General features: G+C 44.1%; 1 protein-coding gene across 3 annotated transcripts in view; it reads right to left on the reverse strand.

The window, feature by feature from the left end:
- Positions 1-14,030: 14,030 nt before the first annotated feature.
- Positions 14,031-18,639, reverse strand: part of LOC123510051 — an 84,264-nt gene continuing 79,655 nt past the window's right edge. For all 3 annotated transcript variants that reach the window (XM_045264820.1, XM_045264822.1, XM_045264821.1), the window contains exons 7-11: positions 18,164-18,564; positions 17,314-17,457; positions 16,756-16,890; positions 16,363-16,642; positions 14,031-16,248 (exon numbers count right to left, since the gene is read on the reverse strand). In XM_045264820.1, coding sequence (XP_045120755.1) covers positions 15,943-16,248; positions 16,363-16,642; positions 16,756-16,890; positions 17,314-17,457; positions 18,164-18,564 — 1,266 coding nt within the window. In that variant the 3' untranslated portion in view covers positions 14,031-15,942. The remainder of the gene's footprint in view (positions 16,249-16,362; positions 16,643-16,755; positions 16,891-17,313; positions 17,458-18,163; positions 18,565-18,639) is intronic.

An 18,639-nucleotide genomic window follows, 5' to 3' on the forward strand; every position in this document is an offset into this window, starting at 1 on the left:
TCCATTTTCTCTTTCCTTTCCGGTTATCGACAAGGCGAAGAGGAGAGACAAAAATGGAAGGAGAGATAAAGGTTGTGTTCGGAAAGGTTCTTCCAAACATTCTTGAGTAACTTGAAATCCGGAATTGAAGTGAAAACTAAATTTAGGACGATTTTTCCAAGCTTTTTGGAGGCTGAGTGTGGGAAGAAGTGGTCGAGTGGAGGAAAGGAAGCGAACTAGAGGAATGCAGGTTGTTCCGAGTTTTGCAGTAAAGGGAGTGAGAAATGGAAATAGCGGTCAACTCGCATTAGGGAACTGGACAGAGTGTGTGGGAAGTCTGCTACAGCTCTCCAGGGGCAAGGACGAGGAAGAGGAAGACGGTCACGAGGAGGAGGAAGAAGAAGACAAGCAAGAGAAGACATGCAGTTACTAGCCCGAGAGAAATAACACTTGCATGTAAACTCTGAACTTTTTCCTCTTGGTGTGCGCGTCTATCCTTTCTTTTCTTTTTGCATGTACTTTTTTCACCGAGTTAGATTGTGAAGCCTTCCATTTGCTTTTCATTTAATTTAACTAAGTTAGAATAAAAAACAATGCTAAAGAATCTCGTCCAAACACTCACAAAAGGACGCAGGAGACATCTCAGGAAGAGCTAATGGTTTCACATGATTGTTTGAACGACATTGTGCTTGATGTCACACGAAAGGGGGAGAAAAAAGGGAGAAGAGAAACAACACGGCTGGAAGAGGTGGGAGGAAGGGAAGAATGCTAGATAGATCAGTAGTTTAAGTTAGGTTAGGTTATAGTAAGGAAATTGAAAAAGAGAGAGACTAGAATGATAATAGGTTAATGCTTTAAGGGAGAGACTGGGAGGTGGACGAGAGGGAATGCTAGAGAGATCAATCGTTAGTTAGGTTAGGTATGGTTAGGGTAAGGAAGTTGAAAATGGGGATAGACTAGAGTAGTAATTACTTAATACGTCAAGTCAACCCCTTCCGTACCATGACGCGTTTCCATATTCATTCTGCTTACTAATTCTCAAGATAAAAATGTGCTCCAGCACTGAAGGGGTTAAGGGAGAGAAGAGAACGAGTGACTTGACTGATTAATCTTTGGGTTGGAGATAAAGAGGGCGACAAGCTAGTGATAGGTTAGGTTAGATTAGATTAGGGAATAAGAGGAGAGTAGGAGTGACTAGTTAAGGTTGAATATCTACAAGAAGTTATATTTTTCAAGCCACATTCCCAAGCTTTTTCCTCACTTCAGCAGCCTGCCTCGTGGCTTAAAGGACAGTTAAAGATCGTAAGCTCGACCGGAAGAGACTCAAGTAATTGATTGTTAGTACTGAGTCACTAGAGGGCTTTAGAATATGCCAGTAGTAGTAGTAGTAATAGTAGTAGTAGTAGTAGTAGCAGTAGCAGTAGCAGTAGTAGTAGTAGTAGCAGTAGCAGTAGCAGTAGCAGTAGTAGTAGTAGTAGTAGTAGTTTGTTGTTGTTGTAGCAGTAGCAGCAGCAGCAGCCTCTTTAGTGTTTTAAAGCGTGCATTCATAAACGTTTTGCTCTCACCACGACTGTTTTCAGAGGCCAAAGAGATAATTAGCCGAAATCTCAAGACTGTTTCTCCTTTTGATAATGTAGTAGTCATATTTTTTTGTCATTTAAATCGTAAAGACACCCATAAAAACAGTGCTATTTCTGCAAAAGTCTTTTGAAATAGTGGGAATGCGACATAAGTGTTTTAGAATACGGTTATGAGGTACAGTTAGAGCAGGGGTTCTCAACCTTTTTATCGTTAAGAACCCCCTCAGTTATAAAACCATCTACTCGAACCTCCAGTATTATCACATGGAACATGGAACTCAATATGCATTGGTACTGCAAAGGATTTTATTAGGTCAGCCATCTAAGTACCCTTATTCTTCTTATGAACCCCCTGGGGTTTCGCGCTGTCAGGATGGCCATTGTCCATGACCTAACATCATATGACGCTGAAGACGTCTATGCAATAGACAATCTCATTATCAGATTTTGCCTTCTAAGTTATGAAAATAAACTCATTTACGGGGCTTCATATGTTCATGGTGTCTTGTAGTCTACTTACTAACCTAGAGAAGGAAAGAAAATATCATACTAACTTCGAGTTATCAATTGAGGAAGAAGTAACTTCTTTCCCAGAAATAGAGCAAGATGGTATATAAAAAAAAAACAATGCATAGTTATAACATAACTCTACTATTAAAGCGTTTTTTGTCGTAGATACATGTTTGAAAATACTTTACCTATCTTGATATCTCCTTATGTGACAGAAGAATATCCAAAAATATACGATATGCGGTTGACAATCTTTTCTGTAAAATATTACCATATCTGTTGAATCTGGCAACTTCAATGGGAGTTTGGGTCCTCTCCTAGTGTTTCCTTATATTTGAAACATTGATATTTACACGTCATTGTGATCAGGGAAATAAAGGAAACTAAGTTTGCTTTTTTTTTCTAAGAGCATAAAAATAGAAAAATTATGTCTACAGGTGGCAGTTTATGTATAAGACAAGCAAACCTGTGTGCACTCATCCACTCTATCCAGAAGCTTAACTAATTTTCAAAAGTTCCCAATAGTTACACAACTACCATTGGTCTACTGTTTCTATCCAGTTATCTACAAACACGTACACATTCACGGCAGCAACATGCAAAGTACACTAAATACTCCGGAGCAAAGCTGCCTCACCTTGTTTCATTAATCAGCTAACTCTTGCACACTTTCAGACCAAAGCTATTTTTCATTTACCATCGACGATTTTATATTCGAATCAAAATTTAAACGACGATTGAGAACTTTCGGCCTAAAGTTGTTGAGGGCCGTGACGGCCTTGGGCGCCGCACGGGGGAAGGAGGTGGCTGTCGGGTCCGGCCTGGGGCCCAAGGCAGGAACTGGCTGCAGGTCCTTCTTTTCCTTGGTGGCCTCAAGCTTCACTACTAGTCGTCCACTTGCAGCGCCTCACACTAGGCAAGGGTCGCCATAAGCAAGAGATCAATGTCTACCACTCACCAGATGGTGCCGTGAGGGGCCCTAAAGGGGTGATAAGGGCTCCTTGCATAGAGTCTGGTGGTGAGTGGTGTGTACGGGTCCCTGCTTATAATGACACCGGGCTGAACAACTCGCCATGAACGAGGGCACGCTGTGCGCCATGAGCCAGGCACTGACAGTACCAGTGGTCCTTTACGTTAGGTTAGGTTAGGTTAGGTTAGGTTAGGTTAGGTAAAAAGGACTCACTTCATGACAGTGTTTGGGGAGTGGTGTGTGGCGGGTCATTGCTCATGGCGACCCGTGTGAGGCATTGCAAGGTTGCATCGTCACTGCTCTCATAACCACGGGACTGGGGTTGACCCTTTCAGGGTGAAAAGTTTCGTCCCAGTACCTGTGTAGGTAATAATACTTTGAATCGTTTCGCCATCGCCGCATCGTTAGCCTCGATAAACGGATCGTTATCCTCGACAAACACATCTTTACCGTGGACACTGGAATCGCAACCTGTCGTGGAATCCCATTGTTAACGTGGACTCATTTTCCTTTGCGGCTTCAAGCTCACTGGTTGTCGTCAACTTGCAGCGCCTCACACTAGGCAAGGGGTCGCCTTAAGCAGTCTGCCGTGTCTACCGTCCACCAGATGATGCCGTGAGGGGCCTTTAAGGGGTGATAAGGGCTCCTTGCATAGAGTCTGGTGGTGAGTGGTGTGTACGGGACCTCTGCTTATAATGACACCGTGCTGAACAACTCGCCATGAACGAGGGCACGCTGTGCGCCATGCACCAGGCACTGACAATACCAGTGGTCCTTTACGGGGTGAAAAGGACTCACTGACAGTGTTTGGGGAGTGGTGTGTGGCGGGTCATTGCTCATGGCTACCCGTGTGAGGCGCAGTAAGGTGGCAGCGTCACTCTCCTCGCACTCAAGGGTCTGGGGTGAACCCTTACGGGGTGAAAGGGTTCGTCTCAGTACCTGTGTAGGCAAGTGAACTTCAATTGCGTCGCAGTGAGGTGGCAGCGCCACTCTCCTCGCACCTAAGGGTGTGGGGTGGACCCTTACGGGGTGAAAGGGTTCATCCCAGTACCGGTGTAGGCAAGTGAACTTCAATTGCGGCGCAGGAAGGTGGCAGCGTCACTCTACTCGCACCCAAGGGTCTGGGGTGGACCCTTACGGGGTGAAAGGGTTCGTCCCAGTACCTGTGTAGGCAAGTGGACTTCAATATTGTGTCGTGAAATCGCATCGTGAGAACTGGAACCGCATCGACATCGTGGAAACCCGCATCGTTACCGTGGAAACTGGAATTGCATCTTGATCGTGGAAACTCGCATTATTATCGTGGAAACTGGAATGGCATCTTTATCGTGGAATGGCATCGTTATTTTGGAAACTCGCATCGCTATCGAGGAAACTGGAATGGCATTGTTATCTTGGAAACTCGGAGCGCTATCGAGGAATCTGGAATCACATCTTATCATACACACTGTTATCGTGGAAGCTCTCGTGATCGTCGTTCGTTTCGTTATCTCTGAATTACTTAATTAGTCTTGGTATTATTCTTAGCCTCCGTAATAATAGAGATGTTGGTCATTTTATCTTATCTCTTTTACTGTATTTTTTCTCAGGGTATAGTTTAGTGTTCTTCAACCTTTTCTAAGTTCGTGCACCTTTTCGAGAAGCAAGGAGGACTATAAAAGAAATGCATCAATATTTGTAATTTTCCCTACTTTAAGACTGAAAATCGATAGATAACATTATTGTATATCTACCTGAAGCTATAGTTTTTCGGTCCTAAACAGTCGCTATATAGTGCGAAATGTACTATAACAAAATGCCACATCTCAAACACATCAGGCCCGTGTTCCGTCTGAGTATAATATATTACTATTGTGAATAAATCGTAATACTTTGATTAATGTCAATAGGAGAGGACCCAAACTGTCACATTTTCAGTGTTCGCAGGTTGGTTTAATTCAGGAGTGGGTCAGCATCGTCTCGCGGTACAGAGTAGTCGTCTCTAAACACTGTATTACGATGTATCTATTGATTTACCATGCTTTTACTCCTTCCAGTATTTTTCTGTTCTTATTCTACCATGGTATTTCTTTATAGTTACTTGAGTTTATACGACTAACATCATAATATAGAGCAAAACATAATTGTCTGGTGTACCAAGATCTTTAATTTCTAGAGACTTAAATACAGCACGGAACCTTAACACACATTTCACCTCGCTTCTGCACAGGTTAATTCTTCACAAGGAATGAGTAGAGCAATATTTGTTCGGTTTTCTTTATGAGAAAAAAGAAAATTAGCGGCCGAAACAGAAATAGTCCGAGGGTGCTGTAGTGTTTTCATCACCGTGTTCCTAAGCTCTGTCTTGCCATAGCCTGAACATGGTATTCAGTTCAGTTCAGTTGATAGGCGGAAGTGTAGCCTGGATATCGGCACTTCCTAATATGTTTTGGTTTGGGTTTTGTCTGGGTCTGTTGCTGTACTTAATTATTATTTAAACTTTTTACTTTATGTTCTCTTATTTTCCAAAAATTATATATCATTTCTTTATTTTCTTCCATACTAGATTTTTCAAAAGTAATTTTCCAATAAGGTGTTCTTCATTTTCTGGGTAAGGACGCTGCCAACTGGAGTGTTTGGATCTTTCATTGGTGTAGGTTGGGCAATGTAGGAGGAAATGTTTATGTCTTTAAACTATAGATCAGGGGCTCTCAACCTTTTTCTCGTTAAGAACCCTCTGAGTTATAAGACCATCTACCCGAACCCCCAGTAATTTGACATCGAACAGAATGTTTAGTGACTGACTCTAACTCAATAAGCAAAGGTATTCTGCAAAGGATGTATCATTAAATCAGACATCTCAGTACCCCTGGATATCTTCTTGTCAACCTCTGCGGGTTATTGTTAGTACTGAATCATTAGGGAGCTTTAGAATATGACAGTAGTAGCAGTAGTAGCAGTAGTAGTAGTAGTAGTAGTAGTAGTAGTAGTAGTAGTAGTAGTAGTAGTAGTAGTAGTAGTAGTAGTAGTAATATTAGTTGCCTCCGTGGTGTTTTAAGATACAGTTAAAGATTATAAGTTCAACTGGAATAAACTCAATAATTGATAGTTGGAAGGTTTCAGAATATTAGACAGATTTCCAGTGACGTGGAAACAGAGATACAAGTTTTACACAGATATTGCCACGTTTAGACCTTGTGTTACTGTGCAGCCTCCCGAATTTTCTTTTGTTCTGATACTTTGCCAGATAATCTCGTCGACTTTCCATTATCATTTCAGTGTGTTGTAGAGTCATCCCTTGCATCGTGTTTGGCAGTGGCGCTTATCCACATCGGCTGTACATTGTGTTGGTGTGGTTTATTTTCGTGTTTGTGGGTGAATGGAAGGAACATGCGTGAGTGAAGCTTATGAGAGGCGCGTTTGTCAATGAAGTTATCTGTCATTTTTTTTCTGTTTCACTGGCCAGTACTGCCACTGCCACTCCTAGCCACCACTACCACTGCAACCAATTTTATTACTACTGCTATTACTACTACTACTACTAACAGTAACCACAACCACAATTGGTAACCACTATCACAACCACCGCCAATATTACTATTACTACTACTACTAACAGTAACCACCACCACTATTACTAACCACCATCAAAACCACCGCCAATACTACTACTACTACTACTACTACTACTACTTCACTATTACTGCTAATGTTACCACCACTACTACTACTCCTAATGTTACCACTACTACTACTACTGCTACTACTTTTACTACTACTCCTAATGTTACTACTACTACTACTACTACTACTACTACTACTACCACCACCACCACCACCACCACCACCACCACAACAACAACAAGATCAACACCACAGCATCACGTGCCTGCCTTCACGGCCGGACAGGGGAAATCAACACATGCAGGCAACGATGGTCCTTATTGGCTGTCAAGAGGTTTCCGAAGCACGCTATTGGCTCGTGTGTTACCGCCAGCCTTTGCACGCCGCTGATTGGTCCGTCCAGTTTAAAATTCATGCATCCCCGCTTTCCATTGGTCCAGGTAATTGGCAATGTTAAACCGTGAAGGTGTAAATGGAATGTTTCTGCTTCTTCTTCTTCTTTTTTCTACTTCTTCTTATTCTTCTTCTTCTTCTTTCCTTCTTTTTTCTTCTACTTTTTTTCTCTTTTTTCCTTTTTTCTTCTTCTTTCTTTTTATTCTTCTTTCTTTTTTATTTTTCTTCTTCTTCTTCTTCTTCTTCTTCTTCTTCTTCTTTTTTCCTTTTCTTTTCCTTTTCTTCTTTTCTTTTCTTCCTCTTTTTTCATCTTCTTCTTCTTCTTCTTCTTCTTCTTCTTCTTCTTCTTCTTCTTCTTCTTCTTCTTTCCTTCTTTCTTTCTTCTACTTTTTCTTTTCTTTTTCTTTTTTCTTTTTTCTTTTCTTTTCTTTTAATTTTCTTTCTTTTTCTTCTTCTTCTTCTTCTTCTTCTTTTCTTCTTCTTCTTCTTCTTCTTCTTCTTCTTCTTCTTCTTCTTCTTCTTTTCCTTTCATTCATCATTTTCTATTGTCATTTTCGTATTCATCCTTTCTCTTCTTTCTTCTTCTCTCTCTCTCTCTCTCTCTCTCTCTCTCTCTCTCTCTCTCTCTCTCTCTCTCTCTCTCTCTCTCTCTTTCCATTCATCCATTCTCAATATTCTGTTTCTCTTATTTTCTTTTCTTTACTTCTATCTTCCTTTTAATCCCTCTTCCTCTTATCATCCTTCTATCTCATCCATCATTGTTAATTATCCATCTTTATTATCCATCCTTGTCATCATCACCCATTTTCTTTATTCCCTCTTCTGTAATATTTCGTTATTCTTTTTTCTTGCTTATTTCTCTTCTTTCGCTTATCATTTCCTTTATTTTGTTTTATCCTCCGTTTTTTTGTTAGTTTATTCTATCATCCATCCTTTCGTCATCTCTCTCTCTCTCTCTCTCTCTCTCTCTCTCTCTCTCTCTGCTTCGTCTTTCTGTCAAACTGAGAGATTTCCAATGCGTTCCACATTCATCTGTTTGCACGACTCTGAGTGAAGTCCGTTTTCTATGCTCTCCGTTTTCTCCTCCAATGCAAGTGTGACTCGAGCATTGCGTAAACAGGAGGTACAATAGGAGTGTCTTTTTGGGGGGAAGGGAAGGGGGGAGGGGTGACAAATGGACTGGATTCTCTCCCTGCCTAGCTTTCGTGAGGCAGAAGGTTGCTGATTCCGTTTTCTGTTTACTGTTTATGCCAGTAGAAGGGAAACTCGTTTATTTTTGCTTTTTATTTATATTTTTTCATCTTTTTTTTTTTAATATTAAAGAGTTTTTTTTGTGGGGCGTTTTTTTTATTATTTTTTATGTACTAAGGTATTTTTTTCATTTCTCTGTCTGTTTATCTGTCTGTCTGTCTGTCCGTCTGTTTCTCTCTCTCTCTCTCTCTCTCTCTCTCTCTCTCTCTCTCTCTCTCTCTCTCTCTCTGAACACAGGCACGCACGGAAAGATTAAAAAACAGACATGAATAATTGCAAAACTATAAAAAAAAAGACAAAAAAACACGCACTCGTTCATCATTTTAGGTGAAATATGAGGACGCATTATTAGGAAGAGGAGGAGGAGGAGGAGGAGGAGGAGGAGGAGGAGGAGGAGGAGGAGGAGGAAAAAGGTCACCCCCTCAGCACGCAGCAAGGTCAAACACTCCTCCAATTCACCTTCCCCAACTTTCTCTTACTTCCACCAACTCTTCCCCAACCCCTCCTTCCCCCTCTTCCTCCCCCACTCCCCCGCTACCTCATCGTCCCCTTTCCCCTTTAGAGCCCCCAGAGTGCAGTGCTTCAGAACTTTTAGCCTCTCTCTCTCTCTCTCTCTCTCTCTCTCTCTCTCTCTCTCTCTCTCTCTCTCTCTCAGTCTGTGGCATGATTTGATGTTCTTTTTTCTCTTTTATGTGTTTGTTAGTTAATTGACTTACGCGAGAGAGAGAGAGAGAGAGAGAGAGAGAGAGAGAGAGAGAGAGAGAAAATTAATGAAGGTTAGACTTAATGAAGATTTATTTCCCTCGTCTTGTTTCTTTACATGATTTTAAAATGAGCAACCTGAACCTCGCCGGATGATAATATGCTCTCTCTCTCTCTCTCTCTCTCTCTCTCTCTCTCTCTCTCTCTCTCTCTCTATTGTTGTTTTATTATTCTGCATCGTTATTCCCATCGTGTGATTATCGACTTCAATTAAAAAGGATTCTTCTGGGATTAGGTCATTACCACCACCACCACCACCACCTCCACCACCACCACCACCATCATCATCATCATCATCATCATCATCATCATCACCAGTCATCATTTTTCATCGTAAGCACCATCACCAGCACCACCGCCACTACCACCACCCCCAGCATCACCACCACTATCATCATCATCATCATCACCAGTCATTATTTTTCATCGTAATCATCATCACCAACATCACCGCCACCACCACCACCACCACCACCACCACTACCACTATCACCATCATCATCATCATTACGCTCACCTTCTTTGTGCGTCACTACTTATCACCACACATTGCCTTCCTATCTCTATCATCACCGCTCGTCTTTTTCACTGTCATCATCATCATCATCATCACCAGTCACCACCACTCTGTCACCACCATTTGCACCATCACCGTCACTGTTATCGTGTAAAATTGTCACTCACCACTCGTCATTTTCACTGTCATCATCACTTTCATCACCTTAGTCACCACCATTCACCGTCCCTTCATCTGTCACCATCATTTCTGCCATCACCATCACTGTTATCGTAAAAATTGTCACTACAGTCTTCTCTCCTCACTTTTGTCTCCACCATCATCACCAGCATCAATAAATTTACCACTAGCGAAAATTATAACCACTATTAGCACCACCATCACCACTATCAACACCACAAATCGTTCCTCCAACATTATCTGCAAATAGCATAGCCTCCCCTCAACTTACATCATTTATCCTCATTTTCTAAAATATCCAACTTTAATGACACAAAGATATATATATATATTTTTTTTCTCGTTTTCTTTTACGTTCCTAATTCACACACTGATTGAAATGGAAACCGAAATATGTTGAGTATATATATTTTTTTTTTTCTCAGTGTATCCCTTACAAATCATCTCGTTTTCTGTAACAGCGAGATGAAAAATGTGAGGCGCCGCAGAGAAAAGGAGCGAGAAGGGAGAGAAATAAAGAAAGAAAACGGAAGGAAGATTAGCACAGACTTAGCTATTCATTCAACCAACGAAGCGCTTGGGGATTAATTGTCCGCTGGGATGCAAGATTTATTTCTCATTTATGATCATCAGTTCTCTCTCTCTCTCTCTCTCTCTCTCTCTCTCTCTCTCTCTCTCTCTCTCTCTCTCTCTCTCTCTCTCTCTCTCTCTCTCTCTCTCTCTCTCTCTCTCTCTTACAGTTGCATTTATTTTACTTTTCTATTCTTTTTTTTTGCATACTGCTATTTATTGGAAGAATGGAAGGGTGGTTGTAATGCTTCTCTATTTTAATTCTTGCTGTTCTTCCCTGGTATTCTCTCTCTCTCTCTCTCTCTCTCTCTCTCTCTCTGGGAACAAGACTCGCCAGCTGGTCTCAATTATTTCGTCGGCAGAAACCTTGTAACTTGTGTGTAGGAAGCGGACGGACAGTCATTTACTATGTCTCTCTCTCTCTCTCTCTCTCTCTCTCTCTCTCTCTCTCTCTCTCTCTCTCTCTCTCTCTCTGAATGCATAAGGGTCGCGTCGCAAAGCTAACATTTAATTATTTGCAGGTTTATTTACTTATCTCTCTCTCTCTCTCTCTCTCTCTCTCTCTCTCTCTCTCTCTCTCTCTCTCTCTCTCTCTCTCCATGGTAATTTAACTTCAATTTTTCTTCTCTTCCCTTTCTTATCGGCCTCTCTCTACTTCTCCTTTATCCATAATTCCCGTTCATTTCTTCTCTCACCTTTTCTCTTTTATTTCTCCTTTGATATGAGTCTTGTTGGGGCCAATAGATCTGCTGCTGCTTGTTTCCTCAATGTGTTTGCCTGTGTTTACTATCAACTTCCTTCCTCCTCTCCTCACTTCTTACCTGAACCTTTTCTCACCTGTTTTTTCTTCTCTCTCTCTCTCTTCCTCTTCCTTTTGACTTCCTTCAGGACCTTCCCTCACTCCTTTCCCTCCTTCACTCCTTTCTTTCATTGCCTTCCCTTGCCGCTTCCTGCCCTGCCGTAAAAGCTCTAATAAGGCAGGTAATTAAGGTGGACTTGGTTGGTGTGTGTCCAGGTAAACTTAATTAAGCTCAAGTGGCCAGGTGTCTTGACTCACCTGCCCCAAGGAAACAAAAGGCCATGTCCTCGAATATCCTTTTTTTCCTCTCGTATTTGTTTAAGAAATTATTTTTGCTATTGGCGTTGAGAGAAAAGGTGGGTTTTTATTAGTTTTATTATCATCTTTTCTTGGTTTTAGTTTTTGTATGTCTCTTTTATGTACGTAGATGATGCGAATTTAGCATCGATATTCTTTCTTTTTTTTTTTTTTTATTTATCTCGTTTTTTTCTTTTTCTTCTTTTTTTCAATGTATACTTCAGATGACTTTCTCCTTCTTTCTGTATATATTTCATTTGTCTTTGTTTTTACCTCTCAACGATTTCATTTTTCCTTTATTCATTTCATCATGAGTGAGGTAAAAAATGAAACAAAAACACCCCGCGGTCTGTCTGTCTGTCTGTCTATGTCTGTTTCTACATAGCCATCTGTTTGTTATTGTATACAGGGTGTCACGTGAGTTAAGGATTCGATAGCTCAAGTAAATTTAGATCCAAATTGCTCTATACACAAGTGTTGTGTTTTGCTTTATATTGCGAGAAATGTTGCTGGTTTTGCTATCCTTTGTTGTGCCTCCGCTACTCTTCCTCATTCTTCCCCGCCTCGCTGCATACTCCAATATTGCATTGAGATATCATTATTTTGTGTACAGTACGTAATTGAAGCCTTGCAGGAAACAGTTAGCAAATGACAAATTAAATGTTTTGTTACGTCAGTGAAGAAAATGCACAGGTAACACACCAGTATAACGGCTGTTAAGTGCTACTCTTTAAACATACATCCCAACTCACTGCAACTGTCACCCTCAACACTGATATTTTGACATCCGCATGATAAAAACATCCATCATCCGTGTGTGTGTGTGTGTGTGTGTGTGTGTGTGTGTGTGTGTGTGTGTGTGTGTGTGTGTGTGTGTGTGTGTGTGTGTGTGTGTGTGTGTGTGTGTGTGTCAATTTATATGTACAGGCATGCATGTGATATATGTACATATTAGGTATGATCTATGTATGTACGTATGTATGTATGTATGTATGTATATATGTATGTATGTATGAATCTACCTCGCTTCACATACATAACAGACAATGAAAATGAACGAGCATGAGAAATCAAAACCCCTCATAGATCCAGGCAGGGCGTCAGGAGTCAGGCCGGCCCACCCTTACCGTCCCTGCCTCATAACTCACCGCAGAGCCATCAAGAATACCCTCTCCTTCACTCCCTCCCTTCCTCCCTCCCTCACTCACTCCCTCGCGTCTCATGGGAACTGTTGTACTTGTAAGCCTGTACTCTGCATTCCTTTGTTCACTGGAGAGCCTTTTTCTTTCTTTTAAGTCAAGTTTATTAGTCCTGCTGTCACGGATGTCTTTTCTGGCAATGGCACATTCTTTAAAAGCTTCATTTCCTTATTTATTTCAATCTCATGCTATAGGCGTATACTTGATTATTGGGCTTTCAGGGATGTTTTTCACTGTCTCTATAGACTGACAAGAGTGTTTCATTATCAGTAAGGAAAACCATCCACAAGATTTCTGATTTCAACTCCCCATCTATCGACTGTGATGGCAGGTGCTTAGTGTTTGGGCTTTCAAGTGTGTTTCTTTCATTCTACTGGTAAACTAACAATGAATAATGAAAAGTACTCATTAGAGCGCTTACTTCTTCCTCCTCTTTTCTGATGTTAGGTCTTTAGAGAGGTTTCATTTATTTTACTGATGGACTGATAACCCTGTGTCATTTTTAAGGAGAAATTCATATGAGAATAAGATTAATCATGTTTTTGGCCTTTTTGAATAGTTCTTATGACGAAAAGCTAGTTTGTATTCCAATTCTGCATTTTGTCATTTTTAAGTAGATTGAGGAAGAACTACAGTGATGAAGTGGTTGATCGAGTGTCAGTCTCCTTAATAGACGCGGTTGCTGTATTTATTCATTTTTTTTTTATACCATGTAGGCTTTTGATGGGAATTTATGGGCTAAAGGGGGTGCCTTTTGGGGTACCTCCTATCTCAAACCCCACCCGCTAGGACACCGAGTGAGGAAGCCCAACCTGCACTCGGACCGTGGACAGGATTCGAACCCGTGCGCTTGGAGACCCCTCGGACCCCAAAGCACGCATGGTTCCACTGTATCGATTAAGTACAGTATTACACTTCTTCTAGACAAACAGACGATTTTCACTAGCTAAAAAAAAAAAAAAAAAAAAACACGAACACTAATAGTTTATAACTTTACGACTAACCATTTAGCAACCAGTGGTGTCTCTGAAAACCTTATCTTAAATTTGCACCACATCATGTATTGAACTCAACCCCTTTGGTACCGTGCTGTGCTTTCATATCCATTCTGGTTACTATTTGCAGATTTTACACAGCTTAAGAAACTTATGTAGGGATTAAAATAGTAAAGACTCTGGCCAATAATCATTCTGACCTCCATAGACCCTTCCTAGTGCAAATAAAATTATCTAATCATACTCAAAACTCAAAGTAAAACTGTGTCTCAGTATTGAAGTGGTTAAGGAGGAAGTGTCTCGGTCAGAGGGTTAGCGTGGTCTGCCTCTGGACCTCTGCCGTGACTTCCCCCACAACTCGTGTTCAACTGAGCGAGACATTTGACTGCAATTAAAATCAGGAAGCGATAAATGAAACACAAATCTGTTTTATCATTAAAGTCTATTATGGCTGGTGGGTTTAAAGCATTATTAAACGCACACACATACGCACTCGTACATGCACTCAAGCACACACGCACGCACACACACATACATACGAGTACATACGGAGAGTGGTTGCTGCAATTTATTTTTGTTTTGATTACTTTTTTTTCTTTGCTTGCTTGCCTTTATAAGCTAACAATTGCTGTATGTATAGTGTCAGTCAGGTACTTTTATTTCCTTTTACTTTTCGTTAGTCAAACAACGCATATTTCCTTTTTTCTCAGTAATTATCACAAAAATTATAGTTTCCCATTTCATGTAACCAAATTTTCCTCCCTCCATAAAAGTAATGCCTGTGATTGGTTAGCTCTGACCTCTGACGTCATCTTGAAGGCTTTTCATTGGTTAGTTAGCGGTAGTGACGTCAGGATACACGGCGACGTCAAAATAACAACTACTAGGTTTGGTTAGATCACTGGTGACGTCAGAGGGGGACAGACGCCCTCCAGTCAGATGGTTAGTGTCAGGTGTAGGTGGGTCAGGTGTGTGTGACCTCATTAGTGCAGGTAGCATTAATCAGGCATGGCTACATCATTAGCGTGGGAATATGATAATAATATGATTAGTAGCTAGCCTCGTGACGACACACTATTGGCACAGGCGAACCTTGGCCAGAGTGGGCGGCCAAGGTGTGGCAGGGCACGCCTCGCCTCACCTGGCCGCGTCACGAGGGCTACATTTGGCCCTAAGTGTTCACTTATAGACCAGTCCTCTCTTCACATCATTACACTTAGAAAGGCAAAGTTAAAAGAAATATAAGAACTAAAAAAAAAAGTAATAATAATGATAACAAAAAAGGATTGATTGATTAGGAGTGAAAGTTTTGGCAAACCTCGTATTATTTTTTCGAAATGTCCATCACAAAGTGTCTAATTGTTGTACCGTGTGTTACTCCTTTGCATATCGAAAAAGATGCAAAAAACCACTTGAGCGCTGTCTCTCTCGGCGCTACAGAGTTTTCACGTTAGTAATACAAAACCATCACGTGGGTTAGTGTTCCTCTACTTGAGTCCCTCTACAGTGTGTAAGTTTCCGCGTCTCTTACTTCGTTAAGTGGAAGAACATGGCGTCACTACCTTCCATCTGTATACACCGTAAGCCCTTGTCCGGCCCTGTAGCGGTGTGCCGGGAGCTGCTCGGCCACGGGGCGCGCGGCAGCCTGTCGTGGCACTGGGCAGCCCTCACACCTTCACGCCCTCACGCCCTCACCCCTAACCTCGCACGCCTCCACCTGCAACTTTTCGATCGCCTCATTTCAGACCCCTTACCACTTCCTCTCCCCATCCCGCCACCTCCCTCCACCGTCCCCCGTGTGAGAGCCACCGGCGTGACAGGTGCTGGCAGTGCCCCGAGGCAAGGCGCGGCAGTCCTAGCGGCGCCTCCTGCCCTGCTGCTGCTGATGCTGCTGACTAGGACTGTGACAACCGTGAGCGTGTCTGCCCCGCCCCGCCATTCTGGTCCGGGCGGGACGCCTGGGTGGGCGAGGCGCCGATAAGACCACCGCTGATGCCCCGCAGCTTGTTAGTTTGCGCGCAGCGGCCCGCCCCTGCTTGCCGCCACGCATGCACGCACGCGTTAAGATAAACACACACACACACACACACACACACACACACACACACACACACACACATACACACACACGAAACCTGGGAATTAGTCTGCCACTCAGGTTGCGTTTGATTGTTAATTCTTCAGCGTGATGCGTTGTAGGCCGTGTGGGCGGCGTGGCGCCCTGTGGCCCTGTCGGCCGGTCTTTCACAGCGCCCTGCGGCTGTCGTCAGGGGCGGGCGGCGTCAGCAAAGCGTAGCTGGAGACGTGCGGTGCTGTGCGCCGCGTGTCGCCTCAGGGTCACTCGCGGTGCTCCCAGTGCGACATCTTTGTTTGCGTACTGGAGAACACCTCCTCCAGACCCCCCTGTGCGCTACGACCTGAACGGTGTTCCGTCCGCACCACGTAGGCGCCTCTCATCATGTCGCCCTCGGGATCTTCCTCATAGAACTGGCGGTGGTGGCGGTAGCGGTCCAGTGGACGCGGGGACCCTTCTGGAGACGTCATCACGTCACTGAACTGCGGCTCCTCGAAATGCTCGGCGCCGGGCGTTCCCGGCTGACGATGCGGCACCTCACTGGACCACTCCCAGGTCTCCACGGGTCCCTAGAAGTTAAGAGAAGAGTGTTTAGTGTGGGCAGGAACTGCCTTGTGGGATCAGGGTGTGTCTGCAGGTGGTGGCCCGTGGCCTGTTGGGGAGAAAAGAAGAAGGCAACTCACATGGTGACGCCAGTCTTCGGTGAACTCCGAGGCGGAGCGCGCCAGGGAGCGTCCGGTGCGGGCAGACATGCGGTCGTCGAAGTCAGTATCGGGGTAGTCGTCGTCAGGCAACACAGGCACGGTGTAGGTGGTCTCAGGCTGGGAGCGGTCTGCGGTGGAGCGCGGGGCGCTCACCACACTGGGACCACTGGCCTCGCTCCACGTGTCGGGAGGACCACGTGCGAAGTTCACTTCAGTCTCAGTCATGGAACGGACGTCGAAGCCAGAGTGCACGCTGGACCTGCAGACACACACAAACACACATACACATTAGTACACACACGACTGCAACTGCTTCCGGACCCACATATTTCAACAGCCTATGACAGCCCACCGTTTGAGAGGAACACTCACTTGGATGAGCGGCGGGAGCGGGCGGAGGGCGGGCCTGGGCGTCGCATCACCACTGGGTTGCCCTCAGAGTCGTATTCGTACAGGGGCGGCAAAGAAGGACGGCGGCCGGTAGGGGCAAAATCGTTTTTGCGGTACCTGTAGCAGAGAAACCAAAGTGAGAAAAGAATGGAATGAGACCTTGTCATGGAAGGAAAGGAGAGAAGGAAGAGACGTAAAAGGAAATGTAGGGAATAAAAAAATGTAGAAGGAATAGAGAGTGAAGAGACTTGAAGGAGAAGCTTGAGATATTCTGAGAACTACTTTGGGAAGTGAGAAAGGGGCAAAGTGAGAGAAGAAAGGAAGACTACTTGGGAGCCGTAGTGAAGGAAAATAGATGTATGTAAGGGGCCTTTGAGTGAGCAATGAAGCGCGTGGAAACCGAGAGAGCTGAAATGGAAAAGGAGGAGGAGGAAAGAACGGAATACCATGTTGAGAAGAAATAGGAGGAAGAAAGTGATGCGCGGCAGGAGGAAGGAAAGGAAGTAAGGAGAATAAGAATGAGGTTGAGGAGGAACTGACCTGCGGCCGTCCCTGGAAGGCAGACTCTCGGTGTCGGAACATGAGGGCGGTTCGGAAGAGGAGTCGATGTGGTCGTGAGTATTAGGCGGCGACAGGATCCTGATGATGACGTCCCACTTGCGGGGCTCGAACAGCTTCTCGTATCTGAGGGAGGCGGCGAGGGTGAGGAGAGATACTTAATACACGTGCACCAGCGGTCATTTATTCATTTAGTGTATGGGTTTATTAGATCGTAAGTCAAATATCTTGCTTTTAGCTTTCCTTGAACAATATCATGTGGACCTTGCATTTCGTACGTGTACGCACGCATGAGCGCGTGCACAGACAGACACAAACACACACACACACACACACACACACACACACACACACACACACACACACACACACACACACACACACACACACACACGGCCCGGTAGCTCAGTGGTTAGAGCGCTGGCTTCACAAGCCAGATGACCGGGGTTCGATTCCCCGGCCGGGTGGAGATATTTGGGTGTGTCTCCTTTCACGTGTAGCCCCTGTTCACCTAGCAGTGAGTAGGTACGGGATGTAAATCGAGGAGTTGTGACCTTGTTGTCCCGGTGTGTAGTGTGTGCCTGGTCTCAGGCCTATCCGAAGATCGGAAACAATGAGCTCTGAGCTCGTTCCGTAGGGTAACGTCTAGCTGTCTCGTCAGAGACTGCAGCAGATCAAACAGTGAATTACACACACACACACACACACACACACACACACACACACACACACACACACACACACACACACACACACACACACACACACACACACACACACACACACACACACACACACACACACACACACACACACACACACACACACACACCTCTGGTCGTGTCTGATCCGCTCGAAGTCCTCCCTGACAGTGGCCGTGGTCAGCATGGTGCGCAGCGTGGACTCTGTAGAGATGATCTGGCGCCACTTCTGTCGGTCCTCCTTCGTCAGAACATACTGGACGGCCTGCTCGGTGCGAGGCGGCTCCAACACTCTCAAGAGAACGTTCCAGTTAGGCGGTGGCGGGTGTTCCAGAGCCTCCACTTCCATGCGGGCAAAGTCGTCTAAGTCAGCGTGGTACAGGTGCTGGCGGAACACGTCTGAACCTGGCTCGCTGCAGCCTTCCCATTCCGGTCCCGAGGATTCCACCTCGTCGGCGTACTTGGGTCCAGGGTAGTAGCGGATGTTCACGTCCCACTTAGGCGGCGGGAGTGGCTTGGGCTTCATGTGGTACTGCGGGGTGAAGGAAAGAGTTAGAGTGAGAGGCATACATGAGGGTAACTGAGGTTAACACTGAGGAAAGGTGAG

This window comes from Portunus trituberculatus, chromosome 28 (genome assembly GCF_017591435.1).
Source record: "Portunus trituberculatus isolate SZX2019 chromosome 28, ASM1759143v1, whole genome shotgun sequence".
Lineage (NCBI taxonomy): Eukaryota > Metazoa > Arthropoda > Malacostraca > Decapoda > Portunidae > Portunus > Portunus trituberculatus.